The sequence below is a fragment of the Erinaceus europaeus genome, chromosome X, assembly GCF_950295315.1.
Source record: "Erinaceus europaeus chromosome X, mEriEur2.1, whole genome shotgun sequence".
Lineage (NCBI taxonomy): Eukaryota > Metazoa > Chordata > Mammalia > Eulipotyphla > Erinaceidae > Erinaceus > Erinaceus europaeus.
The window spans coordinates 70798476-70820886 of record NC_080185.1 but is presented as its reverse complement, the minus strand read 5'-3'; the positions used below and the strand labels follow the sequence as shown (position 1 = coordinate 70820886).

General features: G+C 39.0%; 1 protein-coding gene across 1 annotated transcript; it reads left to right on the top strand.

Annotated features, from left to right (window-relative positions):
* Nucleotides 1–19885: 19885 nt before the first annotated feature.
* TENT5D (terminal nucleotidyltransferase 5D) lies at nucleotides 19886–21394 on the top strand. The gene has a single exon (XM_007534007.2). The coding sequence runs from the start codon at nucleotides 19897–19899 to the stop codon at nucleotides 21064–21066; it is 1170 nt and encodes a 389-aa protein (XP_007534069.1). The 5' UTR covers nucleotides 19886–19896; the 3' UTR covers nucleotides 21067–21394.
* The last annotated feature ends 1017 nt before the right edge of the window (nucleotides 21395–22411 follow it).

The following is a 22411-nucleotide window of genomic DNA, read 5'->3' as shown; positions in this document are numbered from 1 at the left end:
GAAACATATTTATTACATTTAGTATTATTAACCATTATCTTAGTTAATTTCTAAAGGCAGTTCTATTTCAAGCTATCAAAAACTATATCTTGCTATTTATTTAAATAACATCTTTCTGATAACCTTTAGTTTTCTTTTATGATAGTTGTGAGCATAGATATGGGAATAAATTTAAGTACCTAAATATGTGCAGCCAAATCAAGAACAGAAGGTAGAGAAGTAGGGAGATAAAGAGAGTTAGTGAAAAAAAAAAGATACTGGAATTTACATGTTGGGGAAAACCATGTGTTTCAGAGAAACTGCATCCAGGACACATAGATAAATTTTTGTTTCTGTAGATAATCTTTGGAAAGATGTTGGGAAGAGTAGTAATTCTTCTGTGACTGTGGACATAATATAGGAAAAATACAGTTCAGACAATGTTTATGAAGTGAGAGGAAACCAGTTTTCTGGAAAAAAGAGACAAAGTAATATTGTTCCACTGAAGAAATACCATCACTGTAGGAGAAAGAAAAGTAATGGAGGGGCTGAGGGTAGATAGCATAATGGTTATGCAAACAGACTCTCATGCCTGAGGTTCCAAAGTCCCAGGTTCAATCCCCCGCACCACCATAAACCGGAGCTGAATGGTGCTCTGGTTAAAAAATAAAAAATGAAAATAAAATAAATAAATTAAAAAAAAAAGAAAAGTAATGGAAAGACCACCCTGCCTAGAGTAAGAAGAAATCATATGACTCAGTATTTGTGTCACCTCCACCTTAAATTGCTGTGGCTACAAGTTACCATAAAAATAGCTTTATGGGAGTCAGGCGGTAGCGCAGCGGGTTAAGCGCAGGTGACTCAAAGCACAAGGACCAGCATAAGGATCCTGGTTCCAGCCCCCGGCTCCCCACCTGCAGTGGAGTCGCTTCACAGGTGGTGAAGCAGGTCTGCAGGTGTCTATCTCTCTATCCTTGTCTCTGTCTTCCCCTCATCTCTCAATTTCTCTCTGTCCTATCCAACAACAATGACATCAATAAAACAAGGGCAACAAAAGGGAATAAATAAATAAATAGTTTTAAAAAATAGTTTTATGCAGGAGTCAGGCGGTAGTGCAGTGGGTTAAGCGCACGTGGTGCAAAGCACAAGGACTGGCTTAAGGATCTCAGTTTGAGCCCCCAGATCCCCACCTGCAGGGGGTCACTTCACAGGTAGTGAAGCAGGTTTGCAGGTGTCTATCTTTCTCTCCCCCTCTCTGTCTTCTCCTCCTCTCTCCATTTCTCTCTGTCCTAACAACGACAACAACAATAACAATGAAAAACAACAAGGGCAACAAAAGGGAAAATAAATAAATAAATAAATACATAGTTTTATGCTACAAAGGAGTTGAGCCTGAGATGAAAGATCACATCCAAAGTGGGTAAATGAAGGTGAGACATATTTTTGGGGAAAACTATTTTCAGTACCCAGTTGCCATTGAACAAGACCAACATAGAAACTCTGGGCATTGTTGCAAATCCTTAGTCTCTGTGCTCTTTCCTTTCTTCTTTCTGCACTTATTCTTTCCTTTTTAATTTCTGTGTCTTTCAATTTTTCTGTTTGACTTCCCCATTTCTCCTGTATGATTCCCACCAGTCACCCTCTTGAGCTTCACTCTAGTGCCATATTGCTGCCATTACCCTCCAGTTTATGCTTTCCAGGATGAACTTAAAAATAGGAAAGTGAGTTCTTATGGTTGAGAAAAAATGTACAAGAATGAATAAGAGAGTTTGAAAATAGTAATGTGAAAATGAGCCATGTAAGAGAGAAGTAATCTTCCTCCACTGTTATGCACTGGATTCTCAGTGCCCTCTCAGCCCCTTTGTACCTCCCCTTTAGAATCTTTGGTTTTCTGCAGTAGACCGATTTTATCCTTTGTTTTCTCTCTCTTTTATTATTATTATTTTGTTGGGGGAATTAATGATTTACAGTAAATAGAGTTGTTGGCAAATTATCATTTTTTAAAATTTTTTATTAAGAAAGGATTAATGAACAAAAACATAAGGTAGGAGGGGTACAGCTCCACACAATTCCCACCACCCAATCCCCATAACCCACCCCCTCCAATGATAGCTTTCCCATTCTCTAGCCCTCTGGGAGCATGGACCCAGGGTCGTTGAGGGTTGCAGAAGGTAGAAGGTCTGGCTTCTGTAATTGCTTCCCCGCTGAACATGGGCGTTGACTGGTCGGTCCATACTCCCAGTCTGCCTCTCTCTTTCCCTAGTAAGGTGTGCCTCTGGGGAAGCTGCGCTCCAGGACACATTGGTGGGGTCTTCAATCCAGGGAAGCCTGGCCAGCATCCTGGTGGCATCTGGAACCTGGTGATTGAAAAGAGAGTTAACATATGAAGCCAAACAATTTGTTGAGCAATCATGGATCCCAAGCTTGGAATAGTGGAGAGGAAGTGTTAGGGAGGTACTCACTGCAAACTCTAGTGTACTTCTGCTTTCAGGTATATATTTTGCAGTAGTTTATGGATACGTGTGCACATAAGCTCTCTCTCACAGAAACTGGTGTATATCTAGGTTATGGGACTTTGTTAGAAAGTGAACTACCTGAGATGAAATTAGAGTGTACTATAAAAGGAAAGGTCTCACCCAAGTAATGAAGCTGAAGGGTTGTCATTCCACACGTGAAGTCTCTGGATACAGTCTGAGGTGAAGCATGTTGAGGTGGCAATCGTTGCGTTGGTTAGGTTGTGATATTATTGCGGATGCAATATTATTTGGTTTGGATTGGGAGATACATATGGGAAAGTGGGCCCTATCCAAGGGTTCCAGGACTGGGGGAAGTAGGGGCTCTATAGTGGAGATGTGAGGTTCCTGCTGTCTTAGGGTTCAAAAAGACAATCGATAGTTAATGTTATCATCACATTATTTGTTAATTGGGTTAACTTTGAAAAGTCCCTTTGTTATGGTTTGCTGTACAGTATCCAGTATCTTGTATATAGCTGTGCTATTGGATGCTTCTAATCTACTTGGTCTAGGCTTTTGAGAGAGTCCGCATATCAAATACATAGCCTATATATTAAAAAGATTCAGTTTGTCTTTTGAGAAACTTTGAGACATACAATTGATTTCCCCCTCTCATATTAATTAACTACTGATTTATATGTCTACATTTTGCTAGGAGTGTACATAAACACCATTCCCACCACCAAAGGACTGTGACCCATCCCTCCCGCCCACTCCCACCCCCCACTGGCCCAGGAAGTTGCATGTCTACCCCTCACCACTGGGTTTTTACTTTGGTGCCCTAAAATTATCATTTTTTTTCCTTCTTAAGTTCCACATATCCATGAGATCATTCGGTATTAATCCTCCCATGCATTAACAATTACATAAAAATTAACTTTTTGTGTGTCAACTATAAAAAAATAAGTAAAAAGGAAAGAAGCAACAAATACTGTTGAGGATGTAAACTGACTTAGCTTCTATAGAAATCAGTCTGGGGAGCCAGGTGGTGGTGCACCTGATTGAGCGCACATGTTACAAGGATCTATATTCAAGCCCTCGGTCCCCACCTGCACGTGGAAAGCCTTGGAAGTGATGAAGCAAGGCTGCAGGTGTCTCTCTACCTCTCTGTCTCTCAATTTCTGGCTATCAAATAAATAAAGATAACAAAATTTAAAAAATAATAATAAAGAAATCTCTCTGGAGATTCCTTAGAACATTGAAAATGGACCTACCGTATAACTTAGCTATTTTGCTCCTAGGAATTTATCAAAAACAGTTATGAAAAAAGACCTATGTAAGCTTATGTTCAGAATTTCACTATTTCTAATAGTCCAAATTTAGCAACATCCAAAATGTCCAACAACAGATGGTTAAGAAAATTGTGATATATTTATACAGTGGAGTATTATTCAGTGTTAATCCATAAGAAATGATGAAATCTCCTTTGCCACTCATCTGTCATTGTTGAGTTTTGTGAGTTTTTTAATCTAATTTTTGTTATTATCTCTTTGTTTGATGTGTAGCATATAAGGATTTACATCCATTCAGTGGGTGATGGTGGAGGAAGACTTAAGTTGGTGATGGGAGTGGTACGCGTAGACCTATTACAGGGATATAAAAGTTGTACTGATGTGGCAATAACTATCTTGTCAATAAAGTTATCTGAATATTAAAACTAAGTAAATAAAAAATACCATAAACAAACATACCTACACTATGCATATATTATTTACAGATGTTTTCACTGTTTTGTTTTTTTTTTTTACCTCCAGGGTTATCACTGGGACTCAATGTCAGCACTACAAATCCAACACTTCTGGCAGCCTTGTTTTTTAGTCCTTGTCACTACATAGGACAGAGAAATTCAGAGGGGAGAGGGAAGTAGAGGGAGAGGAAGAATAGATACTTGCAGACCTGCTTCACTGCTTGTGATGGGTCCCCACTGCTAGTGGGGAGTGGTGGCTCTAATATATATATCACATATCCTTGTGCTTAGTACTATGTGCATTTACTGGGTATGCCACCATCTGGCTCCATCTAATTACCTTTCTATGCTGATATATGTGTATGTGTTTTGTCATGTGTATATCATATGTGTATAATAAAAAGTGACACTTTGTATATCATAGATCAATTACTACAATTATGCTGTTTTCTAAGGATACTTTTACTTTTTGTATATATTTACTTATTTATTTTCCCTTTTTGTAGCCCTTGTTGTCTTTTTGTTGTAGTTATTATTGTTGTTGTTATTGCTGTCGTTGTTGCTGGATAGAACAGAGAGAAATGGAGAGAGGAGGGGAAGACAGAGAGGGGGAGAGAAAGATAGACACCTGCAGACCTGCTTCACCACCTGTGAAGCAACTCTTCTGTAGGTGGGGAGCCAAGGGCTTGAACCAGGGTCCTTATGCTGGTCCTTGCTCTTTGCACCACGATAAACCTGCTGTGCTACCTCCGAACTCCCCTACTTTTTATTTTCCATTTCCCACGAATATAAGAGTAGAAGTAGTCAATGGAAAAAAAAGTAGTCAATGAAATGGTATCATATAATGTCTCAGCTGATAATTATTTATTGATTTAATATAGCAATATGTTCAATTAAAACATAAATTTATAAACTGTAGATAGAGGCAGGTGAAAACAATTTTTAAAAATCCTAACAGGTTATTAAAATACTAATTTGGATAATTAAGTAATGTATTGCTCAATGAAAGACAGCTTCCATGCATCTTAGCTCCTAACTGCTAGTTTCATTATTCTTTGTTATTTTTTCTTTTTCTTTTTCTTTTTTTTTTCTTTCTTCTGCAGGTCCAGCATATGAACTGAGTCTCTTACAGGCACTATAGCACCACTGGAAAGACTTCCTGTGGTGATTTATTTATTTATTTATTTTGAATAGTCTAATTACTTTATTGGGAGAAATAATAATTTATAAGATAGTTGTTGTCACATGAGTACCATTTCTCATATCTCCATGATAGGCATCTGTGCATTACTCCCACCACTACCTGAAGTCTTCTTCCACCATGCTACACTGGGTCCCCATCACCCTCCAATCCCTGTAGAGTCCTTGGACCTGTTGCTATAGACCACAACTTGTGTAAGTTTAAAGCTATGATTTTTCCTTTCTTTGATTTATTTTATGTTATTTTATTTTTTTAATTTTTTCCTCTTGTTGCCCATGTTGTTTATCATCATTGTTGTTATTACTATTGTTGTTGCTGCTGTCGATGTTGTTGGATAGGACAGAGAGAAATGGAGAGAGGAGGGGAAGACAGAGAGGAGGAGAGAAAGATAGACACCTGCTCACCTGCTTCACCACCTGTGAAGCGAACCCCTTGCAGGTGGGGAGCTGGGGACTTGAACCAGGATCCTTAAGCCGGACCTTCCACTTCGCGTCATATACACTTAACCCGCTGTGCCACAACCCAGCTGTGCCTTTCTTTAATTTTTTTAAATTTATTTCTTTATTGGGGAATTAATTTTTTACATTCAACAGTAAATACAATAGTTTGTACATGCATAACATTCCCCATTTTCCCATTTAACAATACAACCCCCACTATGTCATTTATCATCCTTCATGGACCTGTATTAAGTCCTCCAACTTAATGTTGAGGGGTTGTCCTTTGCCAAACGCGTGCTTATTGGTCAACTGGCGATACAGCATCAGGCAGATGTTATCTGCCTACAAGAAACACATATAGCAGTCGATGAAGCTGCTCGATTCACCATCAGTGGATTCAATTTAATATGCTATAATCTCCATCCTAAACACGGCCGAGCCATCTACGCCAAATCGTGTCTTGTGGACGTTTACGACACGGCCTCTTCGACCTTCTACGACTCCATTACTATTGGAACTATTCAGCTCGTCAACGTATATAAGCCTCCCAGTGCCTCATGGGATAATGAGGTCCTGCCTAGCCCGAATCACCCAGCCATTTACATTGGAGACTTTAATAGTCATCACCAAGACTGGGGATATTCCTCCACTCGTGCTGACGGCTCTATCTTAGCTGACTGGGCTACAGCGAATGACCTCTCCCTATTATACGATCCCAAGCAGCCAGGTTCTTTTCACAGTGCTAGATGGAATAAAGACTCGTCACCCGACCTGTGCTAGATTAGCACAGTCAACGGCCAAGCCTTTCCCGCCACGAGACAAGTTCTCAAGATCTTCCCGCACAGTCATCACTGCCCAGCTATCATCCACATTGGTCTCCAGCTCCCACTGATTCTATGCTCAGAGAAACTAAGATGGAACTTTCGGAAAGCAAACTGGCGTCTGTTCAGTGATCTTACCAACAAATCTATTCCTGCAATTCCAATTAACTCTATCCCCTCTGAAGATTCCTACAGGTGCTTCCGCCAAGCCATCTTCAAAGCAGCTTCCCAAGCCATTCCTCATGGGAGACGTGCTAACTATACACCTTGTCTTGATGCTGAATGCGAGCAACTACTAAAGCAGTATGATGAGTCGGGCGACCCAGATGTGGCTGACCATCTCATTGCCTCCCTGGATGCGGCATGCCAAGCCCGCTGGCAACAACTCACAGAAAGTCTGAACTTCACCCACTCAAGTAGGAAGGCCTGGAAGCTTCTTCACAGACTGGGTGCCGGTAGCCAACCCCCTCCCATCTCCCATCCTCCCCTATCTCCAAACTCAGTGGCCAGTCACCTAACTCAAGTTGGACGTGCTAAGTAAGATCGACCCAGTCTGGAAAAGAGAAATTTCCCATGAGTGGTCATCCCACTTCCGGTTATCTTGTCCATCTCCAAAACTCTCTCCCTTTACACTGTCTGAACTGGAAGACGCTTTGAAGAGGGTTAAACCAGGAACAGCTGCTGGCTATGATAACATCACCCCAGAACTCATTCTTAACCTGGGTCCCGCGGCAAAGAAGTGGCTCACTTCATTCCTGTCCCACATCTTGGAATCTGAGTCTATGCCCAAAGTTTGGCGTCGTGCAAAGATTATAGCGGTTTTGAAACCAAAGAAAGACCCAACACTGGCCGCCAGCTATAGACCAATTTATCTCCTCTCCGTGTGTTACAAACTCCTTGAGAGGCTGCTTCTGTCACGTATTTCTCATCTTACAGAGAAATTCCTATCACCCGCCCAGGCTGGTTTCTGCCCAGGAAGATCTACCTGCGAACAAGCCCTGGCCCTCTCAATTTACATTGAAAATGGATTCCAGAAGAATTTAAAGACGGGTGCTGTCTTTGTTGATCTCACAGCAGCCTATGACATGGTCTGGCACCGTGGTCTCCTAGTCAAGATCTCAAGATGCCTGCCTCCATGGGTGGCCAACACTATATCGTTTCTTCTCCAAAACAGAAGATTCCGGGTACATCTGGGTGATAAGTCTAGCAGATGGAGACCTGTCTCAAGTGGCCTCCCCCAGGGCTCTGTTCTGGCTCCTACGCTACTTAATATTTACATCAATGACCTCCCAGAAACTTCTTCAAGGAAGTTCATCTACGCCGATAACATCTGCTGTGCAACTCAGGCATCAAAGTTCGACATCCTCGAGGAAACACTCACGAAAGACATGTCTCTGATATCTGATTACTGTAAAAAATGGCGACTAATCCCTAGCACTGCAAAAACTGTATCATCTGTTTTCCATCTACACCATACCTTGGCCTCGCGTGAGCTTAATGTGCAGCTTGGCGATACGAGAATCCGGCATGAAGCCCAGCCAGTCTATCTTGGTGTTACTCGCGATCGCACTCTGTCATTTCACAAACATCTCATAAAAACTGCAGCAAAGGTGGGCGCGAGGAATAACATCATTGCAAGATTGGCCAGCTCCTCATGGGGCGCGAGCACTTCCACACTATGATCATCATCTCTGGCATTATGCTATTCCACTGCAGAATACTGTGCCCCAGTATGGTTCCATAGCCCCCATGTCCACTTGGTCAATTCCAAATTATATTCCTCCATGAAGATAATTTCTGGAACCATCCATTCCACCCCGGTTCCATGGCTGCCAGTTCTTAGCAACATCGCCCCGCCAGATATTCATTGGGATGCGGCATCATCTAAGTTCATTTCCCATGTCTACGCTCGACTGGACCTGCCAATATACGTGGATATCTTCGCCTACCCTGTCCAACGCTTGACGTCTCGTCACCCAATCTGGTCCCCTATGCCTACACTGAACTTCTCTGTTCCAGTCTCTTGGAAACAGAGTTGGCAGTCAGCTGAGGTAAAGAACAAACACCTCATCACAGACCCCTGCAAGCATCAACCCGGCTTTGACCTAGCACGTTATGATTGGGCCCTCCTCAATCGCTATTGAACAGGCCATGGCCGGTGCGCCGCTATGTTCCATCGCTGGGGAGCCAGAGACGACCCGAATCTGCCCCTGCGGCTACAGACAGACTATGACCCACATAGTCAATGACTGCCACCTCTCCAGATTCAAAGGAGGTCTTGAAACTTTACATCAGGCTCAACCTGACGCTGTTGACTGGCTACAGAAGAAGGGGAAACGCTAGAAGAAGAAGAATGGACCTGTATTCTCCCCACCCACCCACCCCAGAGTCTTTTACTTGGGTGCAATATGCCCATTCCATTTCAGGTTCTACTTGTGTTTTCTTTTCTGATCTTGTTTTTCAACTTCTGCCTGACAGTGAGATCATCCCATATTCATCCTTCTGTTTCTGACTTATTTCACTCAACATGAATTTTTCAAGGTCCATCCAAGATCGGCTGAAAATGGTGAAATCACCATTTATTACAGTTGAGTAGTATTCCATTGTGTATATATACCACAACTTGCTCAGCCACTCATCTGTTGGTGGACTCCTGGGTTGCTTCCAGGTTTTGGCTATTACAAATTGTGCTGCCAAGAACATATGTGTACACAGAACTTTTTGGATGGATGTGTTGGGTTCCTTAGGATATATCCCCAGGAGAGGAATTGCAGGGTCGTAGGGTAGGTCCATTTCTAGCCTTCTGAGAGTTCTCCAGACTGTTCTCCACAGAGGTTGGACCAGTTTACATTCACACCAGCAGTGCAGGAGGGTTCCTTTGACCCCACACCCTCTCCAGCATTTGCTGCTGTTACCTTTTCTTATGTATGACATTCTCACAGAAGTGAAGTGATATCTCATTGTTGTCTTGATTTGCATTTCTCTGATAATCAGAGACTTGGAGCACTTTTTCATGTGTTTCTCGGCTTTTTGGATCTCTTCTGTGGTGAATATTCTGTCCAAGTCCTCCCCCCATTTTTGGATGGGGTTATTTGTTGTCTTGTTGTTGAGTCTAGTAAGTTCTTTATATATGTCGGTTATTAAACTCTTGTCTCATGTATGGCATGTAAAGATCTTCTCCCATTCTGTGAGGGGTCTTTTGGTTTGGGCACTGGATTCTTTCGCTGTGAAGAAGCTTTTTAATTTGATGTAGTCCCATAGGTTTATACTTGCTTTACTCTTCTTTGTTATTGGATTCGTTTCATTGAAAATGTCTTTAAAATGTATGCGGAAAAGACTTCTGCCAATATTTTCCTCTAAGTATCTGATAGTTTCTGGTCTAACATCCAAGTCCTTGATCCACTTGGAATTTACTTTTGTATTTGGTGAAATACAGTGATTCAGCTTCATTCTTCTGCATGTTTCAACCCATTGTTTCCACCACCATTTGTTGAAGAGACTCTGCTTTCCCCATTTAATAGTATGGGCATCTTTGTCAAAGATTAGATGTCCATAGGTGTCGGGCCTCACTTTTGGGCTCTCAATTCTATTCCACTGGTCAGTGTGTCTATTCATGTTCCAGTACCAAGCAGTTTTGATGACAATGGCCCTAGAATACAGTTTGAGATCTGGGAGTGTGATGCCTCCGGTTCTTTTCTTTTTTCTCAAGATTGTTTTGGCAATTCTAGGTCTTTTCTGGTTCCAGATAAACATTTGTAGCATTTGTTCTATTCTCCTAAAAATGTGCTTGGGATCTTGATGGGGATAGCATTAAATTTGTAGATGGCTCTGGGTAATATATTCATTTTGATGATGTTAATTCTTCCAAACCATGAACATGGAATATCTTTCCATTTCTTTGTGTCTTTTTCAATTTCTTTGAGTAGTGACTCATAATTTTACGTATACAAGTCTTTCACTTCCTTGGTTAGATTTACTCCTAGATATTTAATTGTTTTTTGTTGCTATAGTAAAAGGAATTGATTTCTGGATTTCAATTTCTTCTTAGTGTTTGCATAGAGGAATGCCAATGACTTTTGAATGTTGATTTTGTAGCCTGACACCTTACTGTATTGCCTGATGATTTCCAAAAGATTCTTGCTGGAGTCCTTAGGTTTTTCCATGTATACTATCATGTCATCTGCAAATAAGGAGAGTTTGACTTCTTCTCTTCCAATTTGTATCCCTTTAATTCCTTGCTCCTGCCTGATTGCTATGGCAAGAACTTCCAAAACTATGTTGAATAGTAATGATGATAGTGGGCAGCCTTGTCTAGTACCTGATCTGAGGGGAAATGCTTCCAGTTTTTCAACATTGAGTATGATTTTGGCTGTAGGTTTGCTATATATAGACTCCACTATCTTCAGGAATTTTCCATCTATTTCCACTTTTTGTAGTGTTTTGATCATAAAGGGATGTTGTATTTTGTCAAAGGCTTTCTCTGCATCTATTTATATGACCATGTGGTTTTGGTCTTGCTTTTGTTGATGTGGTGGATCACATTGATTGATTTATGTATATTAACCCAACCTTGCATGCCTGAGATAAACCCCACATGGTCATGATGAACAATCTTTTTGATATACTGCTGTATCCGGTTGGCTAGAATTTTGTTCAATATTTTTGCATCTATGTTCATCAGAGATATTGGTCTGTAGTTTTCTTTTTTGGTTGTGTCCCTGTCTGCTTTTGGTATCAGGGTGATGTTGACTTCATAGAAGCTGGCAGGGAGTATTCCAGTGTCTTCAATCTTCTGGAAGACTTTTAAAAGTAGAGGTATTAGTTCTTCTTTGAAGGTTTTGTAGAATTCATTTGTAAAACCATCTGGTCCAGGACTTTTATTTTTGGGGAGATTTTTGATAACTGTTTCAATTTCATTAGCTGTGATGGGCCTGTTCATGTTATCCACTTCCTCTTTACTTAGTTTTGGAAGGTGGTAGGTATCTAGGAAATCGTCCATTTCTTCCCGGTTCTCTAGCTTGGTGGCATATAGTTGTTCATAGAAGCCTCGCATGATATTTTGAATTTCTGTGGTGTCTGTTGTGATATCTCCTCTTTCATTTACTATCCAATTTATTTGGGTCTTCTCCCTTTTTTGTTTTGTGAGTCTGGCTAAAGGTTTGTCGATTTTGCTTACTCTTTCGAAGAATCAACATTTACTTTCGTTGATCTTTTGTATGGTTTTCCTATACTCAATGTTATTTATTTCTGCTCTAACTTTAGTGATTTCTGACCTTCTCGTTGCTTTAGGGTTCGTTTGTTGTTCTTCTTCTAGGTCTTTAAGATGTGAAATCAGGCTGTTTACTTGTACTTTTTCTTGTTTCCTAATGTGTGCTTGTATAGCTATGAACTTCCCTCTTAGGACTGCATTAGCTGTGTCCCAAATATTTTGATAGCTTGTGTCTTCAATTTTATTGAAGTCTCGAAACATTTTGATTTCTTCCTTGATTTCCTCTTTGACCCAGAAGTTGTTAAGAAGTGTACTGTTGAGCTTCCACATTTTGGGACTGTTACTAATCTTTTGTTGATTGTTAAGTGTTAGTTTAATTCCACTGTGGTCTGAGAAGATGCTTGGGATGATTTCAGTGCTCTTGAATTGGCTGATGCTGTCTTTGTGGCCTAACATATGGTCTATCCTTGAGAATGATCCATGTGGATTTGAGTAAAATGTGTATTCCAGTTTCTTGGCATGAATGACTCTGAAAATGTCCAATAGTTCTAGTTTATCTGTCTCTTCATTTAGCTCCCTTATGTCTTTATTGATTTTCTTCCTGGATGATCTGTCAAGTTGAGAGAGTGGGGTGTTGAAGTCCCCTACTATGATTGTGTTGCTGTTATTATATTGCTGTAGCTCTTTCAGTAGAAGTTTGATGTATTTAGATGGCTTCTCATTGGGTGCATAGATGTTAATAATTGTTAAGTCCTCTTGATTGACTGATCCTCTGAGCATTAAGTAATGTCCATTCCTATCTTTTTTAATATTACCTATTTTAAAGTCTATCATGTCAGATATGAGAATAGCTGTTCCTGCCCTTTTTTGTGGGCCATTGGCTTGTATGATAGTTTTCCATCCTTTCACTTTAAGTCTGTGTTTGTCTTGTTGAGTTAGGTGGGTTTCTTGTAGACAGCATACTGTTGGATTTTGTTTTCTGATCCATCTTCCTACTCTGTGTCTTTTAATAGGTGAATTCAGGCCATTGAAATTTATTGATATCAAAGTTTGAAGATATTTTAACGCCATTCTTGTAAAGTTTTAGAGTGTTCTGATATATGGCCTATTTGTGGTGGTCTGATTTTTTTATAGGAGACCTTTCAGAACTTCTTTCAGGGCAAGCTTGGTGATGGTTGCTTCCTTCAACTGTTGCTTGTCTGAGAAGGTTTTGATGCCTCCATCTAGTCTGAATGACAGTCTAGCAGGATATAGTATTCTTGGCTGAAAGCCTTTCTCATTGATCACTCGATAGATATCTTGTCATTCTCTTCTGGTAGTGTTTGTATGGAGAAGTCTGCTGCTAATCTTATGGGTTTTCCTCTGTAGGTGACTCTTTGTTTTTCTCTTGCAGCCTTCAGGATCCTTTCTTTATCCTTATTCCTTTCCATTCTAAGTATGATATGTCTTAGTGTCTTTAGGTCTGGGTTAATTCTGTTTGGGACCCTCTGGGCTTCTTGAATCTTTATGTCTTTGATGTTGTCTAGACTAGGGAAGTTTTCAGCTATTATATCCTGGAAAATGCTTTCTTCCTCTCCCTCTCTTTCTTCCTCTGGTATGCCAATAATGCGTATATTGTTTCTTTTGAAGTCATCCCATAGGACTCTGTTGTTGTTTTCAGCATCTCTTAATCTCTTTTTGAGATATCTTACTTCTTTTTTAGTTGTCTCTAATTCATCCTCAATCTTGCCAATTCTTTCTTCAGCCTCATTTATTCTAGTCTTTCTGCCCTCTACTGTTTTCTGGAGTTCATCTATTTTGTTGCTCTGTTCTGATACTGTTTTAGCTTGTTCAGCTAGTTGCATTCTTAGCTCAGCGATTTCAGCTTTCAGCTCTCTAATGACCATGAGATAATTAGAATTTTCTTCCATATTCTCATTTCTTGTTCCTGTATTTCTGATTACAATTTTTTCAAATTCTTTACTCACTCCTGTTATTATTTCCTTAGCTAATGTTTGGATGTTGAACTCATTATTTTGTGCTTCACCCTCTGGAGGACTTTTAGCTGGACTCTTGTCCTGGTTTGATTCTCCAATATTTTTTCTTGTTGTTTTAACCATTTTGTATATTATGTTATGAGTTCCCTTTATCAGTACTTTTCAAATTATTGATCACTATTGCCTGGATTGACTTGTGTCTAAGTAAGTTAATTAAAGGGTTTACAGTGGTGGAAATTAATAGTTGTTTCAATCCCTGAGTTGGAGCTCTGTGGTTTAAAAGCCTCTTTTTTTTTTTTATTCCCTGTAGGCTATTGGAGCCTGAGGGCTTTTAAACTATCAATAGGCTTCTTAGCTTAATCACTGACTCCTGACCAAGAGATAAAGCAGGATGTGGCAGAGATAATCCAGTGGTTATGCAAAGAGACTTTCACAGCCCCTCAGCTATGCCACCGAGGTATAGGTCTTCTCCTGAGTTTCCCGGTTAGATCTTTGTCCCCTGGTGTCCCTCCTTGTTGCTGCTCCAGATTCTGAGGGTAGTAGCAATGGAGACTCAGAGTTGCACTTAGTGAGTCTCTGGGGAGTCCTCTCCTCCCTTCAGCTGTCTCCTTGTTGGTGGAGCAGACTGGAGGTGGTGTTTCAACTGATAAACTGCTGAACTGTTAACAGTCACTTAATCTCTCCTTAGGCTCCTTTCTCCTCTCTGTCAACAGCCACACATATTTGTACTCACGGGTGATTTACTGGGTTCCTGTGGTCATTCTAGTCCTGTCATATTTCGGACCCGGGTGGTCTCCTCTTGGTATTCCTAGTTGATCTGGGAGAGAAGAGGAGAGGAGAGAAAGTGATCTGCTGCTCTTAGCTCTGCCTCCGGAAGTCGAATCCCTTTCTTTGATTTTTAATTTCCACCTGTGAGTCAGATCATATAGTATTTATACTTCTATTTCTGGCTTATATCAGTTGAATTATTCTTTATTTTAGAGAGAGCGAGAGAGGTAGACAGAGGAAGAACACCTCAGAATCACTTCATTATTCACTGGTGCTATCCCTGGTACTCTCTTTATGGTGTCAGGGCTCAAAACCAGGGCTTGGAGCTTAATAAGGTGAGCTATCTCCTGACTCACTCACTGCCACTATTAGAACAAAGAAATACTAGGTGCATTCTCTCTGTGTGTTCTTATAGCTCTTTAGATAATCTTAAATATAAGAATATTAGGTTATCGGCAATAAATAATTGAACATCAATTGTAGTTACACAGTGATGAACAATTTTCCCATTTTATTTTTCCAGTGGAAAGAAAAAAACGACATTTTTTCTTGTCTTTGCATGATCTTACTATCATCCTAGCTGAAAACAAGTTTTCTCCTTCCCTTCATGCTCTATTTTCTATGATCAGATCCAAAATATAAAGTGGAAGTACCTATTTTGATTTGAAGAGCATCTTTTAGATCAAGGTATCCTTTGTTCCAGCTGATAGTTAATGTAGTTAACCACAACACACTCAACACCAACATTCTGTATCACTACCCTCCCAACTTCCAAAGATACACATCATAATTCTCATAAGTCTTACAACAGTGTGCTTCTGTTCTATTTGGAATTTTCTTTGGCAAGTATATGTAAATCATATTTCTAGATTTCACTTATCAGTGTGACCATAGGGTAGATCTCTTCCACCTCTTTACTTCTTTCACTAAGCATAATCACATCCATTTCTATCCTTTATGTTCCAAAGAACACAATATCATCTTTTTTGATTGCAGGGTAGTATTCCTGAGGCTGTGGTGTTTCAGTGACTGTCTCAGCTGTAGTTGGTGAATTTTGTTAAGTTCTAAGGTTGTTTGGGGGAAGAGTCTGATCTGGTTGCTGTTATACCATGGCCACTCCTCTCATATTCTTCTCAATCACATGGTTCTGTTATTGCTTAACTAAATTTCTGTAAAATACCTGGGCTATCAAATTCAGATCTATGGGTGCTACAAAACATGATTTGGGGAGGTCAGGTATACCCAGTTGAGGATACAGATTACCATGCACAAGGACCCGGGTTCAAGTCCCTGTTCCATGTCTGTAGGGGGCTCAGGAGGGAACATTGCATGACCAGTGAGGCAGGTCTACATGTGTCTGTCTTTCTCTCTCCCTCTCTATCTCCCACTCCCCTCTGAATTTCTCTTTGTCCTATCAAATCAAATAGCCCTGCTTTTACTGGAGAATTATTCAACACTAAATTCTAGATACTCAGATTATGTTCTAACAGCTGACTAAAGAGATAAAACATTAATACTCCCTAATGGGTGGGGTAATATTTCACCCTGTTAGAGCATGAGTTTGCAAGTCTGAGGCTCCAGAGGGTCTCTTTCTTCCTTTCTTCCTCCCTCCCTTCCTTCTTTCCTTCCTTCCTTCTTTCCTTCCTTCCTTCCTTCCTTCCTTCCTTCCTTCCTTCTTTCCTTCCTTCCTTCGTTTCTTTCTTTCTTGTTGCTAGCAGTGTTATTGCTGGGGTTCAGTGGCAACACTATAAATCTACTGTTTCCAATGGCCAATTTTTCTGGTTTTTTTCTTTCTATTTCATTTGAAAGAATGAAATTCATAGGAACAGTGAGAAATTGAGAATGGAGGGGAGAGAGAGTGGGAGATAGAACACATGCAGCACTTCTCTTCCACTCATGAAGATTCCCCCCTGCAGGTCAGGAGTGGTGGCTCAAACCCAGTGTGCCACCACCCCAGCCCCAAAGGTCTTTTTATTTATTCATTCCCTTTTGGTGCTTTTGTTGTAATTATTATTGTTGTTATTAATGCTGTCGTTGTTGGATAGGACAGAAAGAAATGGAGAGAGGAGGGGAAGACAGAGAGGGGGAGAAAGATAGACACCTGCAGACCTACTTCACCGCTTGTGAAGTGACTCTGCTACAGGTGGGGAGCCAGGGTCACAAACAGGGATCCTTCCGCTGGTCCTTGGGCATTGCGCCATGTGCACTTAAGCAGCTGCGGCTACTGCCAGACTCCCTCCCAAAGGTCTTATGTTCAATCACTGAAGCCACTTTATAACTGAGAGGTGTTCTGATATACTCTTGCGTCCTCTCTCTCCTCTCTCTCCTCTCTCTGTCTCTGTCTCTCTCTTTTTTCTCTCTCTCCCCCATGGTAATAAAGGGCTAATAACCAATATATATAAATAACTCACCAGATTCAGCAACAACAAAAAGACAACCCATTAGAAAGTTGGGGAGAGGGGAGTCGGGTGGTAGCACAGCACGTTAAGCACAGGTGGCACAAAGCGCAAGGACCAGCTCCCCACCTGTAGGGAAGTCGCTTCACGAGCGGTGAAGCAGGTCTGCAGGTGTCTATTTTTCTCTCCCCCTCTCTGTCTTCCCCTCCTCTCTCCATTTCTGCCTGTCCTATCCAACAACGACGACATTAATAACTACAACAATAAAACAACAAGAGCAACAAGCGAATAAATAAATATTAAAATTTTTTTTTAAAAGTTGGGGAGAGGATATTTACATTATCTTCACCAAAGAAGAGATCCAAAGGGTCAATAGACATATGTAAAGGTGTCAAAAGACACTGATTATCAGAAATAATGCAAATAAAGATAGCAATAAGATACCATTTTACACATGTGACAATAACGTATCTTAATAATGACAGAAAAACTAAGTATTGGTGAGAATGTGGGAAAAAGTGATTTTTTTGTAAGGGGTGTTAATAGTTTACAGTACAGTATTTGGCACATATGCATGATCCCTTATTTCCCCTTCATAGTACATAGCAGCACAGTTTGTAATAGCCCAAACTTAGAAGCAACCCAGATGCCAAACAACAGATAAGTAACTAAGAAAGTTGTGGTACATATGCATATTGGAATGCCATGTATCTGTTAAAAATTATGAGATAATCTCCTTTGCAATATCTTCGTCATGACTTGAAGGTATCATGCTGAGCATAATACTCAAGAAAGAGAAAAACTAGTACCAATTGTTCTCACTCATAGATGGAACTTAAGAAAAAAAAGGGGGAGATAAAGCTTGAAAAAGATAAAACTACACTGATGGGGGAATTAAAATTGGCATAACCCCTGTGAAAAATAGTCTGGAGACTTCTCAGAACACTAGACATGGACTTAACTAATGACCCAGCAATTTATCTCTTTGAGATATATCCAAAGGAAGCAAATACAACTATTCGAAGAGATCTATGTACACCTATGTTCATAGCAGCATACTTTATAATAGCCTAAACTTAGAAGCAGCTCAGATGCCCAATGACAGATAAGTGGCTAGGAAAGTTATGGTATATATACACAATGGAATTATACTCTAACTTTAAAGGTGATAAGCTCATCTCCTGTGTTCCATCTTGAATGGAACTTGAAGGAATGATGCTAAGTAAGATAAGTCAAAAAGATAAATGAAAACCGAGTGATCTCATTCATAGGTGAAACTTGAGAAACAAGAACAGAAACAGAAAACTTGGACTGGGTATACTGTTTTGCACCAAAGAAGGGAACTCTGGGGAAGGAGGGAAATGGGGGCAAAGAAGAGCACTCAGGAGTCCTGGTACATAATGGTGGGGGGAAAAAAGTTGGTATTGAGAGGGTTTGACAAATACCTATCACAGGGAGATAAGAAATTGTACATATGTGTCAATAACTATACTGTAGTCCATTAATCCTCCCAAGTTAAAACAACTCTATATATTTATCTGACTTCCCATAGTTTTTATTTTTACATTCAAAACTATATCTATGTGAACTTTATTTCTTTCCTAACTTTATGTGTTTAGAAGCTTAATAAAGTATTTGAAAATGCACATAATATTTCTAATGTGCCTAATTACATATTATATTTTAATTGCTTTCATAGTGCTTATAATTTTAATTTTCTTTTTTAATATTTTTTAAATATTTACTTATTCCCTTTTGTTGCCCTTGTTGTTTTATTGTTGAAGTAATTGCTGTTGTTATTGATGTCATTGTTGTTGGATAGGACAGAGAGATATGGAGAGAGAAGGGAAAGATGGGGGGGAGAAAGATACACACCTGCAGACCTGCTTCACTGCTTGTAGAGTGACTCCCCTGAAGGTTGGGAGCAGAGGGCTTGAACCAGGATCCTTAAGTGGATCCTTGTGCTTTACACCACCTGTGCTTAACCTGCTGTGCTACTGCCCAACTCCCTGTAATTTTAATTTTCTAGCACTGTCACCCCAACTAAATTTTTTTTCTGAACATATATTGTATTTCTGCAGAAAATAAATGTTAAAATCATGAATCTTAAGCTTTTCCATTTCAAAGAAACATTATTCAATTCAACCAATATCCCTTAAGGGGTTACTGGGAGAAGCGATGAATAAAATACTATCCTTATCCTCAAATAATTCAAGGACTTCATACTGCATTAGTGACTTTCAGTAGCATTTTTTTAAAATGAAAGAAGTAATAAGTTTGAAATTGAATATATATGTGCTCAGATGCTTCTGAATTAGATCCTATATGTTGCTTGAAAAATTGTTATTCATTCTACTGTACCTAACATAGACATATTATCTGATTTCACTTGAAATTCATGATTTCTCTATATTTATTATGACTATCTCTAACAAAATGTATACTCTCAAAGACACACACCATTGTATAGACACGAGTATTGAGAAAAAAATTTAGAGACAGAGAGTGACAGCATCTAAGTCTATTCAATGTGGTGGAAGCTGAGCTGGGTCACTCATACGGCAAAGTAGTGTACTATCCAAGTGAGCTATTTTTCTGGCCCACAACATCCGGCTTATATCAACAGTAATTACAACTATACCAGATTCCTTAGTATATATGTCTGTATGTGCTGATGAACCTAACCATTTGGTCATAATTATAGTAATGTTCATTTTATTTTTAGATTTAAACATCATTAGATATATCAATTATGCACTTCTGATATTTGATTTTATATCGAGGATAAATGTACTTTTACTTATTATTTGGGTGTAATAACAATTCCATATATCAATTTCATATAACAACAATAACATTTGCTTTCAATATTTTGCTTGCTTTCTAGTTGATTTACTGACATCATAATGTCTGAAATAAGATTCAGCAATCTTACATGGGATCAAGTTATAATATTGAACCAAGTGCTAGATGAGGTAATTCCAATTCATGGAAGGGGGAATTTCCCAACATTGGAGGTAAAACCCAAAGATATCATTCATGTTGTGAAAGATCAACTGATAGAGCAAGGGATTATTGTTAAAGATACCCGGTTGAATGGGTCCACAGCGAGTTACATACTTGCAAGTCACAATGGAATCAGCTATAAGGATCTGGATGTTATTTTTGGAGTTGAGTTACCAAATGATCAAGACTTTCAAGTTGTTAAAGATACAGTTCTGGTTTGTCTACTTGACTTTTTACCAAAGGGTGTGAAAAAGGAAAAGATAACTCTCAAGACCATGAAAGAGGCATATGTGCAGAAGATGGTCAAAGTTTGCAATAAGCATGATCGTTGGAGTCTCATTTCTCTTTCAAATAACTCTGGGAAGAATGTAGAATTAAAATTTGTGAATTCACTCAGGCGGCAATTTGAATTTAGTGTTGATTCTTTTCAAATTGTTTTGGATCCCATGTTAATCTTCTACAGTGACAATGCTAAGCTAACTGAAGAATCTTATCCTGTTGTGGTAGCTGAAAGCATGTATGGAAACTTCCAAGAATCAATGATGCATTTAAAATACAAGCTTATATCTACCAGAAATCCTGAAGAGATTAGAGGTGGTGGCCTTCTGAAGTACAGCAATTTACTGGTTCGTGACTTTAAGCCAGCTTGTGAAGCAGAAATTAAGACTCTGGAGCGTTATATGTGTTCTAGATTCTTCATTGATTTTCCTGATGTTGTAGAACAGCAAAAGAAGATTGAATCATACCTTCACAACCATTTCATAGGTGAAGAAAAGAGCAAGTATGACTACCTAATGACCTTGCGTGGAGTTGTAAATGAAAGCACCGTTTGCCTTATGGGTCATGAAAGAACACAGACACTCAATATGATCACGCTTATGGCTTTAAAAGTACTCGGAGAACAGAATATTCTACCCAATACAGACCATGTAACCTGTTTTTATCAGCCTGCTCCATATTTTGCAGCGGAAGGAGGGTACCCTACTTATTATATAGCATCTGGACCACCACCTATTTTTTTTCAGCCATACCATCCACTACACTTTAATGTGCCAAATGGGATGGTATAAAACACACACATGCAACAGAAACTTTGCTTTAATTACTTAATAGCAAGTTTCCAAATTCCACATAATTTAAGATTGAGATTAACTTTATGCAGTTACTAACTTTTTTCCATCAGTTAGGCTTAAGCCATCATAATAAGTACAATATTGTCTATGAACTGACAAGCTTATTTGGTGTTATCTACAATATTTCATATGTTGCAGATCACTTATAATGAATTTCAAAAATTTTAGAATACTTACAATTTTAAGTTTACTGTGACAAATACACTAGAGAAGACTGCATCTTTAAGATATAGCAGGCTCATTTTTTAATATAGGTACAGTAAAGACAGGTGCCAACATTTTTATATTCAATATATGCCTTTTTATATTTATTTCATTTTCTAGTAAATGTTATGATTGATGAATTTTCAATTCTTAACAGAAATACCTAATTTTAAAAGAAATAGATTCAGAAGACATTAAAATCTTGGACTTTGCAATAATTTGTTTTGTTTTTCAATTGAATTGGTTTAGATAGAGAATCCCACAATCGTTTAAAGAAGCAGCGAAATAATAGACTTTAATGTTTTGTCAGTTATCAAGTAAATCAGTTACTTTGTGGCTCTGAAGAATAAAACCTCTACAATTAATGTGGAGACCAGTTAAATAGGACTTTCCTCCCTCCCCAAGATAAGTTGAAACAAATGAAAATTACCAACTCTAAATGTGAAATTTTTTCTATATTAAGTTGTTAAAAACAAAATGGCAAATAATGGCACTTGCTATTATTATAACCTATCTGAGAGCCTCTTTATTCTATCTGGATCCATTCAGTGTTTGTAAGAGAAAATATTTTCTTTATTACTAAAGAAAGCATTTGCTTTTCATTTTGCTTTTACCAAAGATCAGCTCCCACTATGTCCTTCAGTTGCTTCTTCATATGAGCTCTAGGAAATTTACCATTGTAATTTAAAATATATTTTTTCCTATAGTGGAAAAAGTAATTTGTGAGTGATATTATCAGGGATGATAGAGAGAAACCTGTCGAATTAATGTAGATGAAACAATATGTAAGCTTCCTTATCTTTATTTCTGCTTTTCACTTTCCATTTCAGTTATCACTGGTCATCATTAATCTTTTCATCACAACAAAATCCAAAGACATATTCTGAGTGTCTCTTACTCATATTTTACTTAATAATTTGTCTTCTCTGTATTATAGCATTGGTCACATGAAAGACACAAGTATGGTATATTCAAATAACCACTATTTATGATATATACCACAAAATCACTAGGTATTGGCATTTTAGATAATATTAATTATATTAATATGTGTTTTTGTGTGTGTGCTCACACACAC